Genomic DNA, 18,078 nt, shown 5'->3' with positions numbered 1-18,078 from the left:
CTCAGTCATTATTTCCCTGCCTCCCCACCTTCAAGTCTTTGCTTGCCTGTCCCCATCTCAATGAGCCACAATGACTACCCTGTTCAACACTGTACCCAATGCCCTGCCCACACAGCACTCTCAATCCCCCTTATTCTGTCCTACTTTTTCTTCTTCCTAACACCACCTTCCGCCGTACTGTTCAATTTACTTATTTACCACGTTTATTGTATGCCTTCCCTCATACTCTCTCTCCTTCCCCCACACCCCCCGCCACATAGATAAAAGCCCCATAAGGGCAGGGATCTTTGTTTTGCTCTCTGAAGTATCTCAAGCAGCTAGAACAACGCCTGACACACAGATGGGCCTCAATAAATACTTGAATGACTGAATTGAATCGAATGACTGAACTGAAGTCTAAGAGACTAACTATCTTCCGAAACTGCAAGCTGTACTTGAGCTCACTCAACACGACGAAGGCGCAGCCAAGGAGAGAAATGAGTGGCTGTGAGGCCATTACACACACTAAACCCAGAGCAGCCTCTTACCATCCTTCGCATATGCCACACAGTACACAGTATCTTTGTGTCCCTTTAGGGGCTGAAGTAAGGTGCCATCAGACGTGTCGTAAACCTGGCAAAAAAGAGACAAAAGTACAGATTACCCGCGTGGCGTCCAGTCGTCAGAACCCCTGCAAGTTGCTGCTGCTATTTTTGTTGTCAAAACAACACATTTGTCAATATTCTAAATTTGCACCAAGTAAAAACTGAACCAAGAAACCAGAAAGAATGTGACTTAAAGTTGGGAAACCCAAGAAGGAGAGGCTCTGATTCTGCCCATTACACGGCCGGAAATGTGCCATTAATGCTCGAGAAACAAAACTTCACTCCGTGAAACTTCTCTACACAGTTCACTCCCCTTGCATGTATTTGGATATATGACCAAACAAGCTAGGCCCTCCCTAATAGAGCCAGCACGAAGAGCCCAGCTAGAGCATGATTAAATGCCAGTGTAGCCCTGCCCTACTACCAACATCACAGAGAGATGTTTCATACTTGCTACCAAGAGTTGGAAGTCACAGACCTGAACTCTGGGTTTGCAAATTGTAGGGAGTGTTATAAAACCCATCTGTAACGTGCATTTATGATTTTATAGCTGTGTAACATGTACAAATATGTGGAGATTTAAAAAACACACCATCTGAGAAATAAAAGCAAAACCCTCCAGAAATGGTCAGTGTTGGAGAAGATAACCTATGGGAAAAACCTAAAAGGATTTGGATTGTTTACCCTGGACAGAAGAAGTCTGCAGAACGATTTACCCGCGGCTTTCAGATTATGTAGTTACCATGCACAGAATGGAGATCAGGCCCTCTGCATATCTCGAGACAACAGAGCAAGAGGAAGCGGACTTACGCAGGAGGAAGGGGAGATCATGCAAAGGGTTTTAGGTCAAACATAAAGAGTTCTCTGAAAATTACTTTTATACACTGGGACAGGTTCCAGAGACAGCTTACGTTCTTTGAAAATATGAAAAATAGGACAGCATCCATATGGAATTGTTTAGGAAGGCCAGTGCCTAAAAGCTGGGGTCAGGCTATCTGGCTTCTCACAGAGGGAGCCCCTTCAGGCCTGTTGTTTGAATTTTTCAGGGGGACAAAATATGAACTGACAAAGGCTCACTTTCAAAGGCATTTAAATTATTTTGAACTCTTTCGTGGGTGTCTCAAAGTAAAAAGGGAAAGATTAATGACTCCAAAGGAGGTATTGTTCACAGGTTCCTATCTAATAGACAGTTTACCTGTTTTAAGTAGCCCATTTCCTTCCCTATTAAAAAATAATGACTGGTTTTTCCACCTTGCCTTTTTTATCTTAAAAAAAGGGTCAAATTTCAGAGCACTTACAAGAGGCAGAGGAAAAAAAGCGCTTAAAAAGGAAACTCAGACAAAATCCTACCAGTAATCTGTTTCCTGCAGCCAAAATCAGTTGGGTTCCGTCGGGCTTAAATGCGAGGTCATATACACTAAACGGGAGACAAGACAAGACAAAAGGACAATTAGGAACCAAAATGATGAGGTCTGCTAATGGCCGGGAAAGCAAACTTTATTTCCATTACGAAGCACTGATTGTGTCTGAGGGAGAAAAATAATAGCTAAGAATTGCATTTGGTTGCAAATTCCATTCAACTACCACACCTTCGATCACAATTCACTTGGCAGTTAGCTGTTGTGTCCCAATTTCCACCTGTCCAGAAGCCAGACGCCAGACATGATTCAAAGAGTAAACAGTGGAGGGCACTACCTCATCTAATAATACCATGAAGGCTACACAAACTGAGAGAACGTGTGAGGGCTAGCAAATCCACAGGTCTCTGAAAAAGTTGGTCATTTATTAAAATATCATTACTGGACTTCCCTGGTGGTCCAGTGGTTAAGACTCCACACTTCCAATGCAGGGGGCACGGGTTCGATCCCTGGGTGGGGAAGTTCCACATGCCGCCAGGCACAGGCAAAAAAAAAAAACAACATTACTCTTTCCAATTAATCAGATACTTACCAAGTGCCTCTTAGGGGCTAGGAGCTAAGAGACACAAGATGAGTAAATCACAGACCCTCCCCGCCCTCAAGGAAATTACCATCCTGAGGAAAGGTGATGGATGCTCAGACACCCACAAAGAATCACGTCATCAATTGTAAAGCACACGTTTTTTTCACATTTGAACATTTCTAATTTTGGGATGTGTCTTATAATTGATGATGTGTCAGTTTAACTGGCAGCATTTTTTGCTTTCTTAGTCGTATGTAAAATAATGATATTTTACAATCAGTGACCTCTTAGACTGGATGAAATATAGAATAATACTGTGATAGAGGCTTTAGGAGACACATTAAAGCATATATTGTAGGATTCCAAGGAGTGGACACAGTGTTCTGATTTGGAGAGGATCAGATAAAGCTTCATGAAGAAAACAATATGTGAAAAAGGTAGGGCTTCTGAGACATGCAGGAGGAGACTGGGTAGGCGCAGCATTTCAGGCACAGAAAACAGAACAAGCAAAGACAAGACAGTGGGAATAGCAAATATCTAAATAACCTAATTTGACTGAAACATTTGGCTATGTGCAAGGCAATAGGGAGCGATAAGGCTGGAAAAAACAGGCTGGAGCCGTATTACAAAGATTCTCAAATGCCCCCAGGCAGAGGGTTTCATTAGTTCAGGTGACCCTAGTAAGAGTCTGTCAGACAGCACTGCCAAGATGGCCTATTGTAAAAGTTGAACATGGAATAAATTAACCTGGCACCTGTGAGTGATCGAAAAATATACACCCTGGAGTATTCCCTGGCGGTCCAGGGGTTAAGGCTCCACAATTTCATTGCCGAAGGCGCGAGCTTGATCCCTGGTCAGGGAAATAAGATCCCAAAAGCCACGGGCAGTGCGGCCAAAAAAAAATCACACCCTGGTAACTACTTGGAGCATTTACCACAGACACCCAATGCTGAGCTCTTCAAATGCATTATTTTATTCTGTCCTCACAAGCATTCTATGAGGTAAGAATTACTACTCAATTTTGTGGTTGAGGACACCACAGTTCAGAGAGGTCAAGTATCTTGCCCAACATCACACAGCAAGTGAAAGGGCCAGAATTTTAACTCAGGTCTGACTTTACAGTCTGTGCTATATGGCCTTCCACTCTCCTGAATTACTGTCAAGTATAACAAATCTATGCCACCCTCAATACTTTAACAACAGTGACTAATATTTATTAAGCACATTTATTTACGTGTGCAAAGTACAGTTTAAATGCTTTACATGAATTAACTCACTTAATTTTCACAACAACCTTATATCTGTTTTGCAGATGAGAAAACTAAGGCACAGAGAAGTTAACTAACTTGCCTGAAAATAAACTGCTACTGAGTAGAGGTGGAGCCAGAATTCAAGCGCAAGCAGTCTGACTCTGTAGCCCAAGCTCTAACCACTACGCTGTGGCCTCCATTATAATTATTATTTGCATATGCCAAAGTTGACAAAATAATTAGCAAGAGTCTCCATGTTTCATCAGCAGGAAAAAAAAAAGTGTTATCATCTACTCAAGGCATCACACATAGAATTCAGAGTTCTTATATAGGCTCCATTGACCTCAGAAGCTTCCTTTAATAAAAATAATTCTTCACAAATATTCAAGAGTTAAGAGTTGTTGAAGAGGGTAAATTTACATGATCTCATTTCACCTTATGCTAACATAATGCCTCAGGCAGGCCAGGCATTATTGGCCCATTTTTACTGATGAGGAAACTGAAGTACACAGGCGAGTCATCTGTCTGCTGTCATACAGCTGGCTGATGGAGAAGCTGGAACACAGCGATTGCTACCCCTCTCCAGTTGGGCATCCCTCGTGATAGAAGCAAACACAAACCCTGAGTCCTTCAGCTTCCTTGCTGTTATGTGGTAACAGACCTGAGCCTTCCCGTCTCTCAGGCTTTCTTTCTCAGAACCTAGGGGACAACGTACTGGGTGCATTTCACACTCTGCAGAGAAGCAGGGGGGGGAGAGGGGAAAGCGGGGGGAGCTGGGGCCAGAAGGGCTGACCTCCGGCCTGAGCTGTGGTCCTCACCTACACAGCAAGGCTAGGGAGCTGCCCTCCCGCCTCGCAGGGTACACAAGCACCACCTCCTGTGGGGAGCTGGTGAGGCACGAGGTTTGGGAGGGGTCTGCACCTCTCTTCCACAGTCATCTTGGTCGTGTGGCTCCCTTCCTGCCTTGTACATATCTGAGCCCATCAAAGTGGTTCCCGTGTAGCTTCTTCTTCACTAGGATCATTCTGGGCTGAATTATTAGCAAATCATTTCTGAGCATCTCACTTGAGCCAAGTCTTTAGCTACCTTCCTTTCAGATGTGAAAATTCATTTTCTCTGCATTTCTTGAAGTTTGCTTTTCTAAAGTATAACATACATGTCTGATTTACCCCAATCCAAATTCTTACTGTACTTAGAATCTGTACAGTTCAACTTAAGAGTTATATAATCTTCTGTATTTACACTGTTTCAGATACTATCTTATCCCCTTAATTACAGTCATATGCAATTTCAGGGTAATGACCCTATTTTAGACATTTGTGGACCCACAGTACATGGCATTGTCCTAGACACAAAATGAGTATAACTGACAAACTGACAAGATTTTTATCTTGAACCCCTTGGGCTTTAATTACATCATAAGACCACAGAAACTTTCCCAAACTATTGGGAAAGACCCTAGACCCTGTCATATAGCCCAACTCCCCTACCAGGGCAGGAACTCCCTATTGATGGATCCAGCCTCTGCTTGAACACTTCCAGGGCTGGGGAGCTCACTCGTCTGCAGACAGTACGGTAGGATGGCTCTCTCTCCCCACCTGCCCCCTTTTAAGAAAAACGGACATTGTCAGATTCCATTGCAGAGAGACAGAGGGTGGGTCCTGCAAACTGTCCTCTGCCAACCCTGTGCCCACCCCACTGCCAACTGAAGTCTCAAGGTGCCTCTCCAAATCCTGCACAACCTGATCCAGCCCCCACTTACTTGATTTGAATCTTAAGCAAATTGTTACCTCATTAAGTCTCAGTTTCTTCATCTGTAAATGGGGTAACAATTCCAACCTCAAAGGCTGCTGTGGAGATTAAACAAGATAAGGCATGTAAACGGTCTGGCCCACAGCTGCTGCGGATGAGGGGCAGAGCAGATGGCAGCCTGCCTGGAATAAGGCATCATGGTTGAGAAGAATCTAGAGCACTGCTTTGAAGGGAGAAAAGAAGGAGCTCAGAGAAGAATAAGAGAACATTTGGGAAGGGCCTTTAGACAGGAGAATGGAGTTTACAGCTGAACTGAAAAGCATAAATTTAAATCTTAGCAAAAGGGGGCAGGGTGGGGCAGGGGAAGGACCACCTAATTAAGTGCACAATCTGACATGGAAGGTAATGGGGAGTCACTCTGGGTTGATGAGAGGTGGAGTAACGGATCACACAGCAACAGGACTCAAAAAAGAGAATTCCTGCTGCTACACGAAGGTTAGACGGAAGCAAAAGAGCAGACCAGCAGGCGGAGCTGTTTCAGTGTGGAGGAAGAATCTTTGACATCTGGGATTTTGGAGCTCTACTATTTATTTTTATAGTTTTTTGTTTTGTCTCATTCTGGGCTATCAGCTTGCATATGTAGCTGCCATCAGTATTGCTGGTCCCTAGAACCCCTAAAGCCCCTACACTAGAATAGCTGTAATGGGCCAAAACCCAAATAACCGATCTTCATTCATCATTCATTCACTCACCTCTTCATTCATTCATGAATACCTCTATCCATGAAATAATCACAACAAACACTGTCTAGGCTCTAGAATAAGCCTTGGAAATGAGTAAGACATAGCCATTGCTTTTAAGGGGTTTATGGACTTCTGGGATCAACAGTTTCCCATAAACTCTTGCACTAGACAGACTCTAAGTACCACAAAAGAAGAATGAACAAAATCCTATGCCAGGGGGTGAAAACTAGGAGCCAATCAGGCTATATTTGGCCAGCAAACGTTTTGTTTGGCCCATATGGTATTTTATTTTGTGTGTATATATATATATATATATATATATTTACAGATTAGGTGCCAACATTTAAAAATTAGGACATTTCACATAAAAACCCAGATCCCTGGTTTCTGGTGAAAACAGGAAGCTCTGAGCCACGCTGGACCAAATTCCTGCAGGGTGGTAACTAGCAGAAGCAGAGCAGCTGTTGTCCCTTTCAGTCAGAGCATGCGCTCTCCAGTTTGCCACAGTCCTTGCCACTTCTTAGTATCTGACAGCAAAATCAAATGCTCAGCTGCTAGCTATCAGCAGCTTGTGCTATAGATACTTTTATAACAGTTAAGAGAGAAGTAAAAAAAAAATTTTTTTTTTACTCAAATCTCTATTAAGAGTAGAAGTGAAAGATACAGTTGTAGGGCTATACGTTTCAAGAAAAGTGCAGTAGAGAAAAGAAGAATACTCCTAGGGAAAACAAACAATTCCTTGTGTTCAAGATGCAAATAAACATCTCGCATTTACGTTGCCTGCCTGATTCCTGCAGGCACTTGAGTTTGCAGCCTCTCTAACACCAGGAATAATTAATGCAGTGGCTAAGAGCATTGGCTCTGGAGTGAGGAAGAAAGCTGGCTCCACCACTTACTCACTGTGTGACCCTGGCAAATTATTTACCCACTCTGTGCTTCAGTCGCCTCATATGTAAAACAGAAATAAGTATAGTACCTATGTCAGGTACTGTTGTGAGGTGACAATGAGATAAAAGATATGAAGTTCTTAGCCAGTGCCTAGTACAAAGTAAGCATTAGCTATTACTGGTGCAGAGTACAAAGAGAGCGACCATCTCCAAAGAGAGGCTTAAGGACGTTTAGGATTTCACTGTGAGGAGATGAAGGCCTCACACAGAGAGGCCAAAGAAAAGACAGAGAGGGAATGGCTCTGTTCCAGTAGCCAAAGCAGAGGCTTCACGATGAAGCTGAAAAGATCATGTAGGAAGTTTTGAAAGTCAGGCTGAGGAGAACTGCCCAATACGTCAGTATGCCCCCAAATGTGTTGTTATATGATGGATTTGGGGGATAAAAATGGAACAGGACATTAAACAACGGTGAATCATAAAGTGAGAAAGTCATTCTCTTTCGATACTCTTTCAGACCTTCTAACAAAACATAGGAGAAAGTCTTGCTTTGATGCTATTCAACTCAAGCACCTCTCCAACCACACTTGCTAAATCTCTAGCTCTAGAAACACTACACCTGAGGCTCAGAGGTTCCCTAGCAACAGTATCTAGCTACAACTTGTTAACGCCGTTTTGTTTCTCCCTGCTTTAAGTTCTACAGTTATCTTACATTTACAGCAATTGCTACTGGTTTTCATACACGGTGTAATAAAGTTTCCCTGTAGAATGTAAAAGCATGTTTAAAGGAAAATAAGTGGGACAATTTAGAGAAAAGGTTAAGTAAACAAGAGTATAGGTAATACGCGGAAGTGGCATAAGTTGTGAAGATGGAAAACACTGATGAGCCCAGGATGGATTTTGAGTAAAGGAACGACAAGATCAGACTGTGATTATGTGTAAAGCCGCCTCCACAGGCCACTACCTCACGCGTGGCACATCCCCTTGCTCCCTCTCCAGGCCTCAGTTTCTCCATCCGCAAAGCGGTGGGAAGGCGACCCTGCAGTCGCCCAGAGCCGGGACTCAGGGCCCTCAGCCCAGCCCGCAGGCCCGTTACCCTTGGCAACCACCAGGGTTCACGCCATAGCGCCCGCCATCCCCGCTGGGGCTCAGCCTCCCGCTCCTCCCGGACTGCCCCGCTCCTCACCACTGCTCGGCTTTATCTCTCCACGTCAACACGGCCCTCATAGCGGTTTCCCTCACGCCTCGGGCCCCTCCTCCCTGCCTCAGCAACAGGCCTAACTCCTCGAGCCACTTTGTCTCCCTGCGCTACCCCGGCAACGCACATGCGCAATGAGCTACGCGCGAGGCAGAGCGCTCCGAGTGCGCATGTCTACAAGGGAGGGCTAGAAGGAAGGAACGGGAGGCTGGCTAGAAGGCCTCCTCATATCTAGGACGCGCGCGATTGGTCGGAATGGGTAGGGGGCGGTGCGTCTTCCTCGACAAAGGACTTGATTGGCTGAGCCGTGGAAATGGCGGCTGTAGTCGAGGGGGGCGGCCGGAAAGCAGCTGAGCAGTCGGATAGACTTTCACTGCCTTCATCTTTTGGTTCCATCCTAGAGCTCCGAGCTGAAGAAGTGTTCACCTCTTACTCCGCTCCACACCCAGAGCGACGCACCCTCTCGGCCTATTACTGCAGCTGGAGACCGCTTGAGGGACACGTCTGGGATGGAGAGTCCGAGCCTGGGGGACTGCGGAGCTGCCCCCTCGGTCATCGCCAACCAGCGCCTAGTCCCCGACCGGCCGTGTGACCTCCGGCAAGTTATTGTCCCCTTCGGACCTCAGTTTCACCACCTGTAAAATGGGAGCGGGGGAGTAGAAGGTGGGTGGGCCTTTCTTACCTAGGGTGGATGGACCCTTGGAGGCCGGCAGGGTTAGTTCCTGCGAACAAGGGCTGGAGTTCTGAGTACTTGTGTATGTGCGGTGTGGGGCTAAGATGATTTACCTACTTTTTTTTCCCCCAAAAAACATGTGATTCTCAGAACTACCGTGAAAGAGGTATTACTTCCTTTTTACAGATGGAGAAAGAGACTTTGACAGGTTAAGTAACTTGCTCTTGGACCCCATAGGTAGTAAATGGCAGAGCTGGGATTTGAACCCAGTCTGTTGATTTTAAAGTTCGTGCTGTTTTCACCAGGATTCAGTTTCCTTATCGCCAAAATTGTGAACGGTATAATTTCTTAAGATCCACCCAGATCCCCCAAATTATTTAACCCCATATTGCATCAGAAGACTTTGATTCTAATTCTAGTTAGTCACTGGCTCGTGCTTTGTTTCCCTATTTGTAGAAAAGAAGTTGGTTAGACATCTCTAGAGACTCATCCAACTTTGAAAATGTAAATATGATTAAGTGATTAGGATACACTCTACTGAAGTTTTTCAACAATAGTAGAGGGGGAGAAGTATTAGACCAAGATTTAGTAGACCTAGGTCCTGGAATCAGTTCTGCAAATAACTTAATCTTCCTGTCACTCAATTCTGTCAATAAAATGAGAGTAATCCTTATCCTACCTACCTCAGAAGGTTATTGGATCAAGAATGAAAGAGAGTTTGAAAATTCTTTATCAAGTGTTCTTTACCTTTTAGAGGATTACAACCTCTGATGAAAGTAATAGACACTGTCCCCCCACCGCCCCCAAAATGCACATATATATAAAAATTTTACCTCACTTATTTCGGGGGGAGGACGGTGTCTCACTGACTCATTTAAGCTGTTCTGTGGATCCCCAGGTTAAGAGCTCAGCTATTGGTTCATATTTTTAAACTTATGCCAAGTGTCACCAGAAATCTCTATAACAGAGCTATTCAATGATTAACAGCAAAAAAAATTCTTTCTAGCAAGCAGCTTGAGCTTTTCATTGTGCAGAGACTTCCAACCCTTTTTAACCATGTTGGAGGACAGGAAGATATTGGAGAGGAGGAAGATACTTATAGCATGACTGAGCCATACTGATTTTAATCTCTCCCATAGTCCAAATAGTCCATGTGGTTCCTTCTCTGTTATGGACTGAAATTGAATAAGCAGAGTCTAATTAATTTTAAATGAGCTAATCACTTGGAGTTTGTTTTTTTTCAGGGAGGAAGGTGTTGCTTTGGGATCAGAAAGAGTGGGAGAAGATGAGAAACAAATGGTGATAAAAAGCAGCAGTGAGTGTAATCCCCCGCTACAAGAACCCATTGCTTCTGCTCAATTTGGTGGTAGCGCAATGGCAGAGTGCCATAAGTCTGTACCATGTGGATGGGAAAGAGTTGTGAAGCAAAGGTTATCTGGGAAAACAGCAGGAAGATATGACGTATATTTCATCAGGTGAGTGTGCAAGATGGTAAAGATAGTACAGCCAAATAATTTTGTCTAGACAGGTGGTAGGAAAGCATAGCAGGAGTTTTGGCTTTTTTCTGTTTTTACCATAAAACCATTACGGATTCTGTTCCTTCACTGTCACTGGTTACTTACATCAGGTGATTTGGGGACAAATACTTACATTTTCTCCTACTGTGAATGGCTACTGGTAAGGTTGCACTTAAGCTATATTTGTAAAATTATGTTCTGTTGTCATAGAGGAAACTATTTTAAAGTATCACTTGATCACTTTTTTTTATTTTAAATGACAAATGCCCGTGAAAGTTTGGAAATTATTACTAAAAAATCCGAAATATGGTCCAGGTTTTTCTTTAAAGTCACTTTTATTAACTAGCAATAAGTTTTCTTTAATATCATTTTCTAGCCCACAGGGACTGAAGTTCCGATCCAAAAGTTCACTTGCTAATTATCTTCACAAAAGTGGAGAGACTTCTCTTAAGCCGGAAGATTTTGATTTTACTGTACTTCATAAAAGGAGCATCAAGTCAGGATGTAAAGACCAAAGCATGGCAGCTCTGCCATCCCAGCTGCAAAACGAAAGTAGCAATTCAAACCGGAGCCTCAGGACACGAAGCAGGTGGAAAAAAGATGTGGTTTCTTTGCCAAGTGCTAGTTTGGAATTGCAAGACAGCAGAGGACTCTCTAACTTTACTTCCATTCGTTGGCTTTTGAAAGAAGATGATGGTGTTAATGATGCTGACTCCAGAAAGGTTAGAAAGTCCAAAAGAAAGGTGACTGTTTTGAAAGCGATTCAAATTAAGAAAACTAAAACAGGGTGCCGGAGGAGTCTTCCAGATCCTGTTCAAAGTAGTAGAAAAAGAGCATCTGTGTATAATAAGGCAGCAGATGCTGAAAGTGAGCCTCTTGCACAAGAAAATCAGCTTGAGAGAACTTGCTGCGTCTCTGATGCCAGAGCGAGCGACAAGACCCTCACTGTGACCAGTGAAGAGGAGAGGCTTGGTAAAGAAAAATCATTGTGTTCAGGGTCAGATTTTGAACAGACCACTTCTGGCATCATAAACAAATTACGTTCAACCGAAGGAGCAGGACACAACAAGAAGTGTGAGGGTACCTTTTTAGAATCTGAGGAAATAAGAACCGAAGTAGAAGTTGGGGAAAGGAAGGAGCATTTGCATATTGACATTTCAAAAGGTGGCTCTGAAATGGACAACAGCTCACAAACGGAGAAAGACTCTACTTCTGCGAAAATATTCCAAGGTATTCAGTGCACTAAAGTGCTGTTAAACATGTGATGAGGATTTTGCACTTCATGCCTGTACCCAGTTAGCATGTGGGAATAGAATGAAGAAGTAGGGCCAAATATCAGATACATTCTACCAGTTGGTCCTAGTGCCTTGGGTAACTGATATTTAAGCCCTTTTGTACGGCAAAGAATCAGCTGGCTACTGCCCCCAACAGAGGGCAATTGTGCCATTAACCGTTGCCACCATCCTGGTACAACACCTGGGACTCTCCTCCACAGTGCTCTCCCATCTTCCCTTTTTTCCAGCCAATAATCTTACAACTTTAGGAGAAATAAAAAGGTTTCACTTGTGAAAAGATTTGGGGAAGACTCCTTTTATACATAAACTGGTTGAAAATAGTCAGTATCTTCTCTTTGCACCCCTCCTGTTAATTATTACTGATGTGTGACTTCCAATTTAATTTTGTATATATCATAGTCATTTTTATCTTCTATTGTAATGCTTCTCTAAAATGCTTTAGAGCTCTAAGTAATTCAAAACTGTAATCACATAGTTATCTATTATTTGTAATATGCTCTTAATACAGAGTTCAGAGCTTAGCACTTTTGCCTTTATAATACCTCAGTGAATAAGAGATAAAAGAAAGGAGACCTTTGAGCAACCCTATATTAGTTATTCATTATGCCATTATGGTATAATGAGTAACTCCTTTAAAGAAGAATAGTAATTTTACTTAAAGTCCTATGGGGAGACAGCATGGAGATTAGTAGAGCAGGTGGTTAGAGTTGGTTCCTGCTCTTGGTCCCACTCATGATTTTATTATGTCTTTGCTGTGCCTGGAATTTCTCTGCCTTGAACAGAAGATGACCACGTACACCTAGGAACTGCATAAAAATTCTCCAATGTGTCCTTTAAAGACCTTGAGCTTCCTAAAGCCTTGAGGTTTATGTAGATTTATTGCTAGTAAAATGGGCAAGTAAAATATCAGAAACATCCTTTTGTGACTAAAATGGAAGTATGCTAGTCATCCTATGCATAAAGAAGTCTAGTTCTCAACATAAGTACGTTTACTGTAGGTAATAGGTATCCAATGGAGTAGTAAAGACTTTCCCAGTGCCTTAGTTAGAAATTGCCACGTAAATTGAGCTTAGTCTCCTAGTAATAAAGGAGGCTAGTCAGTAATTATCTATAGGAGCCCACAGAAGAAATTATCAAGTAGGTAGTAAGAGCAGTTTCCTTTGTTCTGACTCTGTTTTACTTTCCACTGGGCTTTGCCTATTCAAACTAGAATAGCAAAAAACACTAGACTGATTATCTGGAGGCGTGGATACTTGTCCCAATCTATAGTCAATCCCACTATTGTTTTCAGATAGTTGCTTAATTTCTAAGCCTTAGAGTCTTCATCTGTAAAACACAGGCAATAACCCTCACCAGTCCTGTTTTTCACATCATGAATATTGTAAAATGAGAAGTGAAAAAGATGCCTTCACGCTAGACAAATGCAAGGTGTTATTAACTGACATTCAAATTTAGAGGGTATGGCTATGGGGAGTATTAAATGTGATGATTTTAGAAACTTGAAAGCCTAATAATGGTAGTCAAAGAGTCTTTGTTAAATTAAACTTCCCAGTAGATAGTGGCTTTAGGTGTTCTAAGGTCCAAATCTTACGCTTTCCTGCAGGTTCTGTTTTATCTGTATCCTTTTTTTTGTTTGGTTTTTGGTTTTTTGTTTTTTTTTTTGCAGTACGCGGGCCTCTCACTGTTGTGGCCTCTCCCGTTGCGGAGCACAGGCTCTGGACGCGCAGGCTCAGCGGCCATGGCTTACGGGCCTAGCCGCTCCGTGGCATGTGGGATCTTCCCGGACCAGGTCACGAACCCGTGTCCCCTGCATCAGCAGGCGGACTCTCAACTACTGCGCCACCAGGGAATCCCTGTTTTTTGTTTTTTTTAGTAAAAGTATTCACTGCAGAATATTTGGAAAATATGGAAAATTAAAAGAAAAGAAAAACTAGCAACAACCATTATACCATTATGCCATTTTGGTTTATTCTAATTTCTATCACATTTTTTCTTTTTTTGTTAAATTGGGATCATATGTAGAATATTGCTTTTATCACTTAAAAATTAATGACATGGGAAAAATTCATGATGTAGTCTCAAAATATTTTAATAACCACATTGTACAAATGTCATAATTTAAAATATTCTATATTATTTCCAATTTTTCAATGTAGTGAACTCTGAACAAAAATCATAGAGAACTAGTATAATAGTGGTTAAAGGCATGGACTCAGGAACCAGACTGCCTGGATTAGAATTTCAGCTCTTGACACTTACTAGCTGTGGGACCTTGGGCAAGTTACCTAGCATCTCCGTACCTCAATTTCCTTATTTGTAAAGTGGAGACAAAATAGTACCTACCTTGCTCATAGGTCATTAGTAGGATTAAACTGGTTAATTTAGAATAGTGCTAAACTGAACGTTTTATAGTAGTAATGTGTTGTTGTTATTTGCAGCCCTGAATATTTCTTTAGGCTAAACCATAGATTCTGTAAACAATTTTCACTCTTTCCTTTTCAGAAGATGCCATCCCACAGACACAAATAGAAAAAAGGAAAACAAGCCTGTATTTTTCCAGCAAATATAACAAAGAAGGTATCCCTTTTCCAATCAGAAAACCAGACTTTAAACCTATTTCAAGTGTTCCCCTCTAATACAGTGTGTTTGTTTAGTTCTTAGTCCCCCACGACGCAAGGCCTTTAAGAAGTGGACACCTCCTCGGTCACCTTTTAATCTTATCCAAGAAACACTTTTCCATGATCCGTGGAAGCTCCTCATTGCGACTATATTCCTCAACCGGACCTCAGGTTTGTGGATTCTTTTAATCTTTGTCTTAGTAGAGACAGTGTGATGAGGAGAATTGATCAGGAAACCTTGTCTCAAGTTTGATTTTGACCTCAGGTAAGGCCGCCTTCTTTCGGTCAGTCCTCAAACTCTTCACCTATAGACTAGATGACATCCAACAGCCTTTTTAGCATTAAAGAGCAGATTTTCATTTATGTTCTACTTCCAAATTACTTTTAGTCATCACTGAAAATCTGTTACTTAACCTTCCTCCTCTCTGTGTCATGTATAAAAGCATTTCTTTTTCATTGGATGCTTTCTTTAATGTCGCTGGCACCTTATGTTCTGTATGCTTTTACACTAGTTATATGATGATCTGATTATTTAAAAACCGATATCATACAAGGCCAGGTTTTGGCATAATTTGGACAGTTAACCAAATTGGTTGATGGTGTTGGGTTTTGACTCTGAGAGTGGTTGCTGATTTAGGTAATGTCTTCTCATCAGTGGTTTAAAAAGAAAGAAAGAAAAAAACTCTCTATATGAGATTTCTAGATAAAGAAGTACGTGAGCCTAAAATCAGCCCATCAGGAGGCTGGCAGTCACGTAGTTACTTTTACTTCCCAGGCAAAATGGCAATCCCTGTGCTTTGGCAGTTTCTGGAGAAGTATCCTTCAGCTGAGGTAGCGAGAACTGCAAACTGGAGAGATGTTTCAGAACTTCTTAAACCTCTTGGTCTCTACGATCTTCGAGCAAAAACCATTATCAAGTTCTCAGGTACTTTCCCATATACCCAAAGGGAAAAACATAAATTGTGCCTATTTAAGAGAGCCACACCTTACACTTTAATGTCCTCAGTTGCGACATTAATAGAGGTCATTCAGCTCAAGCACTGAAGGCCTTTGAACACAGTTCGTTTGCCCCAAAGTGCAGTCTCCCGCTGACCCAGGTGATAAATCTTTGCCCAGCACCAGGTCAGGCCGTGTGGGCAGGATTAGAGGAAGAAGTCAGTGAAGCAGAAAGTCCAGTTGACCTCAGGGACATTACCCCTGTCTCGTTAGGTCAGCACAAAACAATAACGGTTAGTCAGTGGCAGACAAGCAGGTCAGATGGGGGCGGTGGCTGCAGGAATTCAGAAGAAAGCAGCCACAAGCGAGGCTGTTAGGAGAGACTCTTTCCCGTCCCTTTCTGTTGTTCCTCCTTTCCGGGGAAGGTGTTTTCCTAGAGGCTGACCTGATATGTGGGTGTTGTATTCTCAGATGAATATCTGACAAAGCAGTGGAGGTATCCAATTGAGCTTCATGGGATTGGCAAATATGGCAACGACTCTTACCGAATTTTTTGTGTCAATGAGTGGAAGCAGGTAAGGCCCGTCTCTGGCACATTTTGTCTCTGAGGTAAAGTAAGTCCACCGTTATGGTTAGAACTATTTCTTGGACACACGTGCCATTACAGTCACAACCAGCTTTGTTCCAAGCTTGAGGGGCAGTGGTGGCTTGGGGTTATTGACAGCAGGAGAGGGTCCATAGATTTCCCCAAGTCCACAAAAACTCCCTGGTTTCTGACTGACCTCCACTGGTTTGCCACTTCTAGCCCTGTTCCTGTCATTTCCATTCACGTACTGTCTCTAGGCCTAATGTGGCTTTCCTCCTGTCACAGTCATACTCGCCTTCAAAAGCACGCCACTGAGGGGAAGCAGGCAGGTGCAGGATTGGAGGGCATGCTTGTCGGGTTTCTTCTAGTGGTCTCAGACTATTTTTGTGGTACATGGATCCTACTTCGGCTGCCCATTCTATTGAGTATGCCCAGCCCACGGGCATCTGGGTGGCATCCTGGCAGCTGATAGGCACTGCCACATAGCCTGTACACTGCCCTCTTAGTCTGTGACTTGCCCTAAAGCATTTAGCTGGGAGGTCTGGCCAAGCCCATCCCTGCTTCACCATTTATTGTGACCTGAGCAGTCCATTTAACTCTCAGGGTCTGTAGGCTCCTGGAAAATGGCATATTAATACTTGACTCATGTTATCACCACCCTCCACACTGAGTCCCAGTGAAGATCAGTACCAAATTGGAAAGTACTTTGTAAACTGTAAAGGATTGCTTTGATGTAAGCTATAATTTTAACCATTCATGAATCTCATTAGGGTAAAGGTTATCATTTTCAGGTATATTATCATAAGGTACTGTTCCCCCACCATATCTTTAAAAAGCCAATTTAAAAAATGTATTTCTGATTAACTTACATAAGGCCTCTGTCTCCTAATGTGTTGTATTTCTTCCAGGTACACCCTGAAGACCACAAGTTAAATAAATATCATGACTGGCTTTGGGAAAATCACGAAAAATTAAGTCTATCTTAAAACTCTTCGACGTTTTCAAGCTTGTTTTTATGCATCGCTTTGCACTTTGATTCTTAAAAGCTCCACTAAGCACAACCGCCTTCCCAGGTGTATAGATTCTAATCAGCCCAACTAGAAACTAATGTGTGTCTTCGTAACGTGTGTACCACCGGAAGATCTTTGCTACTGAATGTGCTACGACATGTTCTGAGATTTTTTTAAAAAATAAATTGTTATTTGACAACAATCCTGAAAATGTATATGACTTTTCCAATAATGAAATGTGATTTGAAGTTTAAAAAAACTTTCCTCAGTTATTAATAATATGAAGCAAATTTCTATCAACCTTGCCTGAGGGAAGATTAGACCTCCTGTTGTCCTTCTATAGAAAATGATATCACACAATTGTTACATGAAGAAGCAGAGTTTTCAGCCACACATGTCAGAAAAGATATGATAGGGTAAATTAAGCAGTTAATTAATAAAGTATTTTTATTAAAAAACACTAACCTCCAAAGAAAAATAAGATTATTTTGTCATTCTGTGTCCTTGATGACTGTCTGCTGGCTTTTAGGAGTTGGAGATTTGACTGTTTGATAACCTAATGTGCATATCTGCCTGTAGTTCTGTTGCAGAGTGTTGGCTTCTGGCTCACGCATTTACCTTGATCCCTATGTGAAAACTCGAGCATTTACCCATCTCCCATCTTTCAGCTGGAGGACAGGACCTTTTAAGTTTTATGCCTTTTTTTTTTTTTTTTTTGCGGTACGCGGGCCTCTCACTGTTGTGGCCTCTCCCGTTGCGGAGCGCAGGCTCCAGACGCGCAGGCTCAGCGGCCACGGCTCACAGGCCCAGCCGCTCCGCGGCACGTGGGATCCTCAGAGTGTACAATTCAATGGTTTTTAGCACATTCACAGTGTTGTGCAACCATCATCACTAACTCCAAGATATTTCCATCACCCCAACAAGAAACCCCTTACCTATTAGCAGTCAAACCCAATGATCCCTCCCTCCCCCAGCCTCTGGCAACCACTCGTCTGCTTTCTGTGTCTATAGATTTGCCAGTTCTGGGCATTTCTTACAAATGGAATCATATAATCTGTGGCCTTTTGTGTCTGGCTCCTTTCACTCAGCGT

At 42.7% G+C, this 18,078-nt stretch overlaps 2 protein-coding genes across 3 annotated transcripts in view; one reads left to right on the top strand and one right to left on the bottom strand.

Annotated features, from left to right (window-relative positions):
• Window positions 1–8,446, bottom strand: part of IFT122 (intraflagellar transport 122) — a 70,514-nt gene extending 62,068 nt beyond the window's left edge. For both annotated transcript variants that reach the window (XM_060023093.1, XM_060023092.1), the window contains exons 1-3: window positions 8,341–8,446; window positions 1,935–2,001; window positions 528–612 (exon numbers count right to left, since the gene is read on the bottom strand). In XM_060023093.1, the coding sequence (XP_059879076.1) occupies window positions 528–612; window positions 1,935–2,001; window positions 8,341–8,381 (193 nt within the window). In that variant the 5' untranslated portion in view covers window positions 8,382–8,446. The remainder of the gene's footprint in view (window positions 1–527; window positions 613–1,934; window positions 2,002–8,340) is intronic.
• A 242-nt stretch (window positions 8,447–8,688) lies between these two features.
• Window positions 8,689–17,434, top strand: MBD4 (methyl-CpG binding domain 4, DNA glycosylase). Its single transcript, XM_060023090.1, has 8 exons — window positions 8,689–8,950; window positions 10,270–10,500; window positions 10,919–11,772; window positions 14,340–14,414; window positions 14,492–14,626; window positions 15,231–15,380; window positions 15,863–15,966; window positions 16,886–17,434. The coding sequence occupies exons 1-8, from the start codon at window positions 8,862–8,864 to the stop codon at window positions 16,961–16,963; spliced, it is 1,716 nt and encodes a 571-aa protein (XP_059879073.1). The 5' UTR covers window positions 8,689–8,861; the 3' UTR covers window positions 16,964–17,434.
• The last annotated feature ends 644 nt before the right edge of the window (window positions 17,435–18,078 follow it).

This window comes from Delphinus delphis, chromosome 10 (genome assembly GCF_949987515.2).
Source record: "Delphinus delphis chromosome 10, mDelDel1.2, whole genome shotgun sequence".
Lineage (NCBI taxonomy): Eukaryota > Metazoa > Chordata > Mammalia > Artiodactyla > Delphinidae > Delphinus > Delphinus delphis.
Note: the sequence above shows the minus strand (reverse complement) of the source record. Positions and strands in the feature narration are given on the sequence as shown.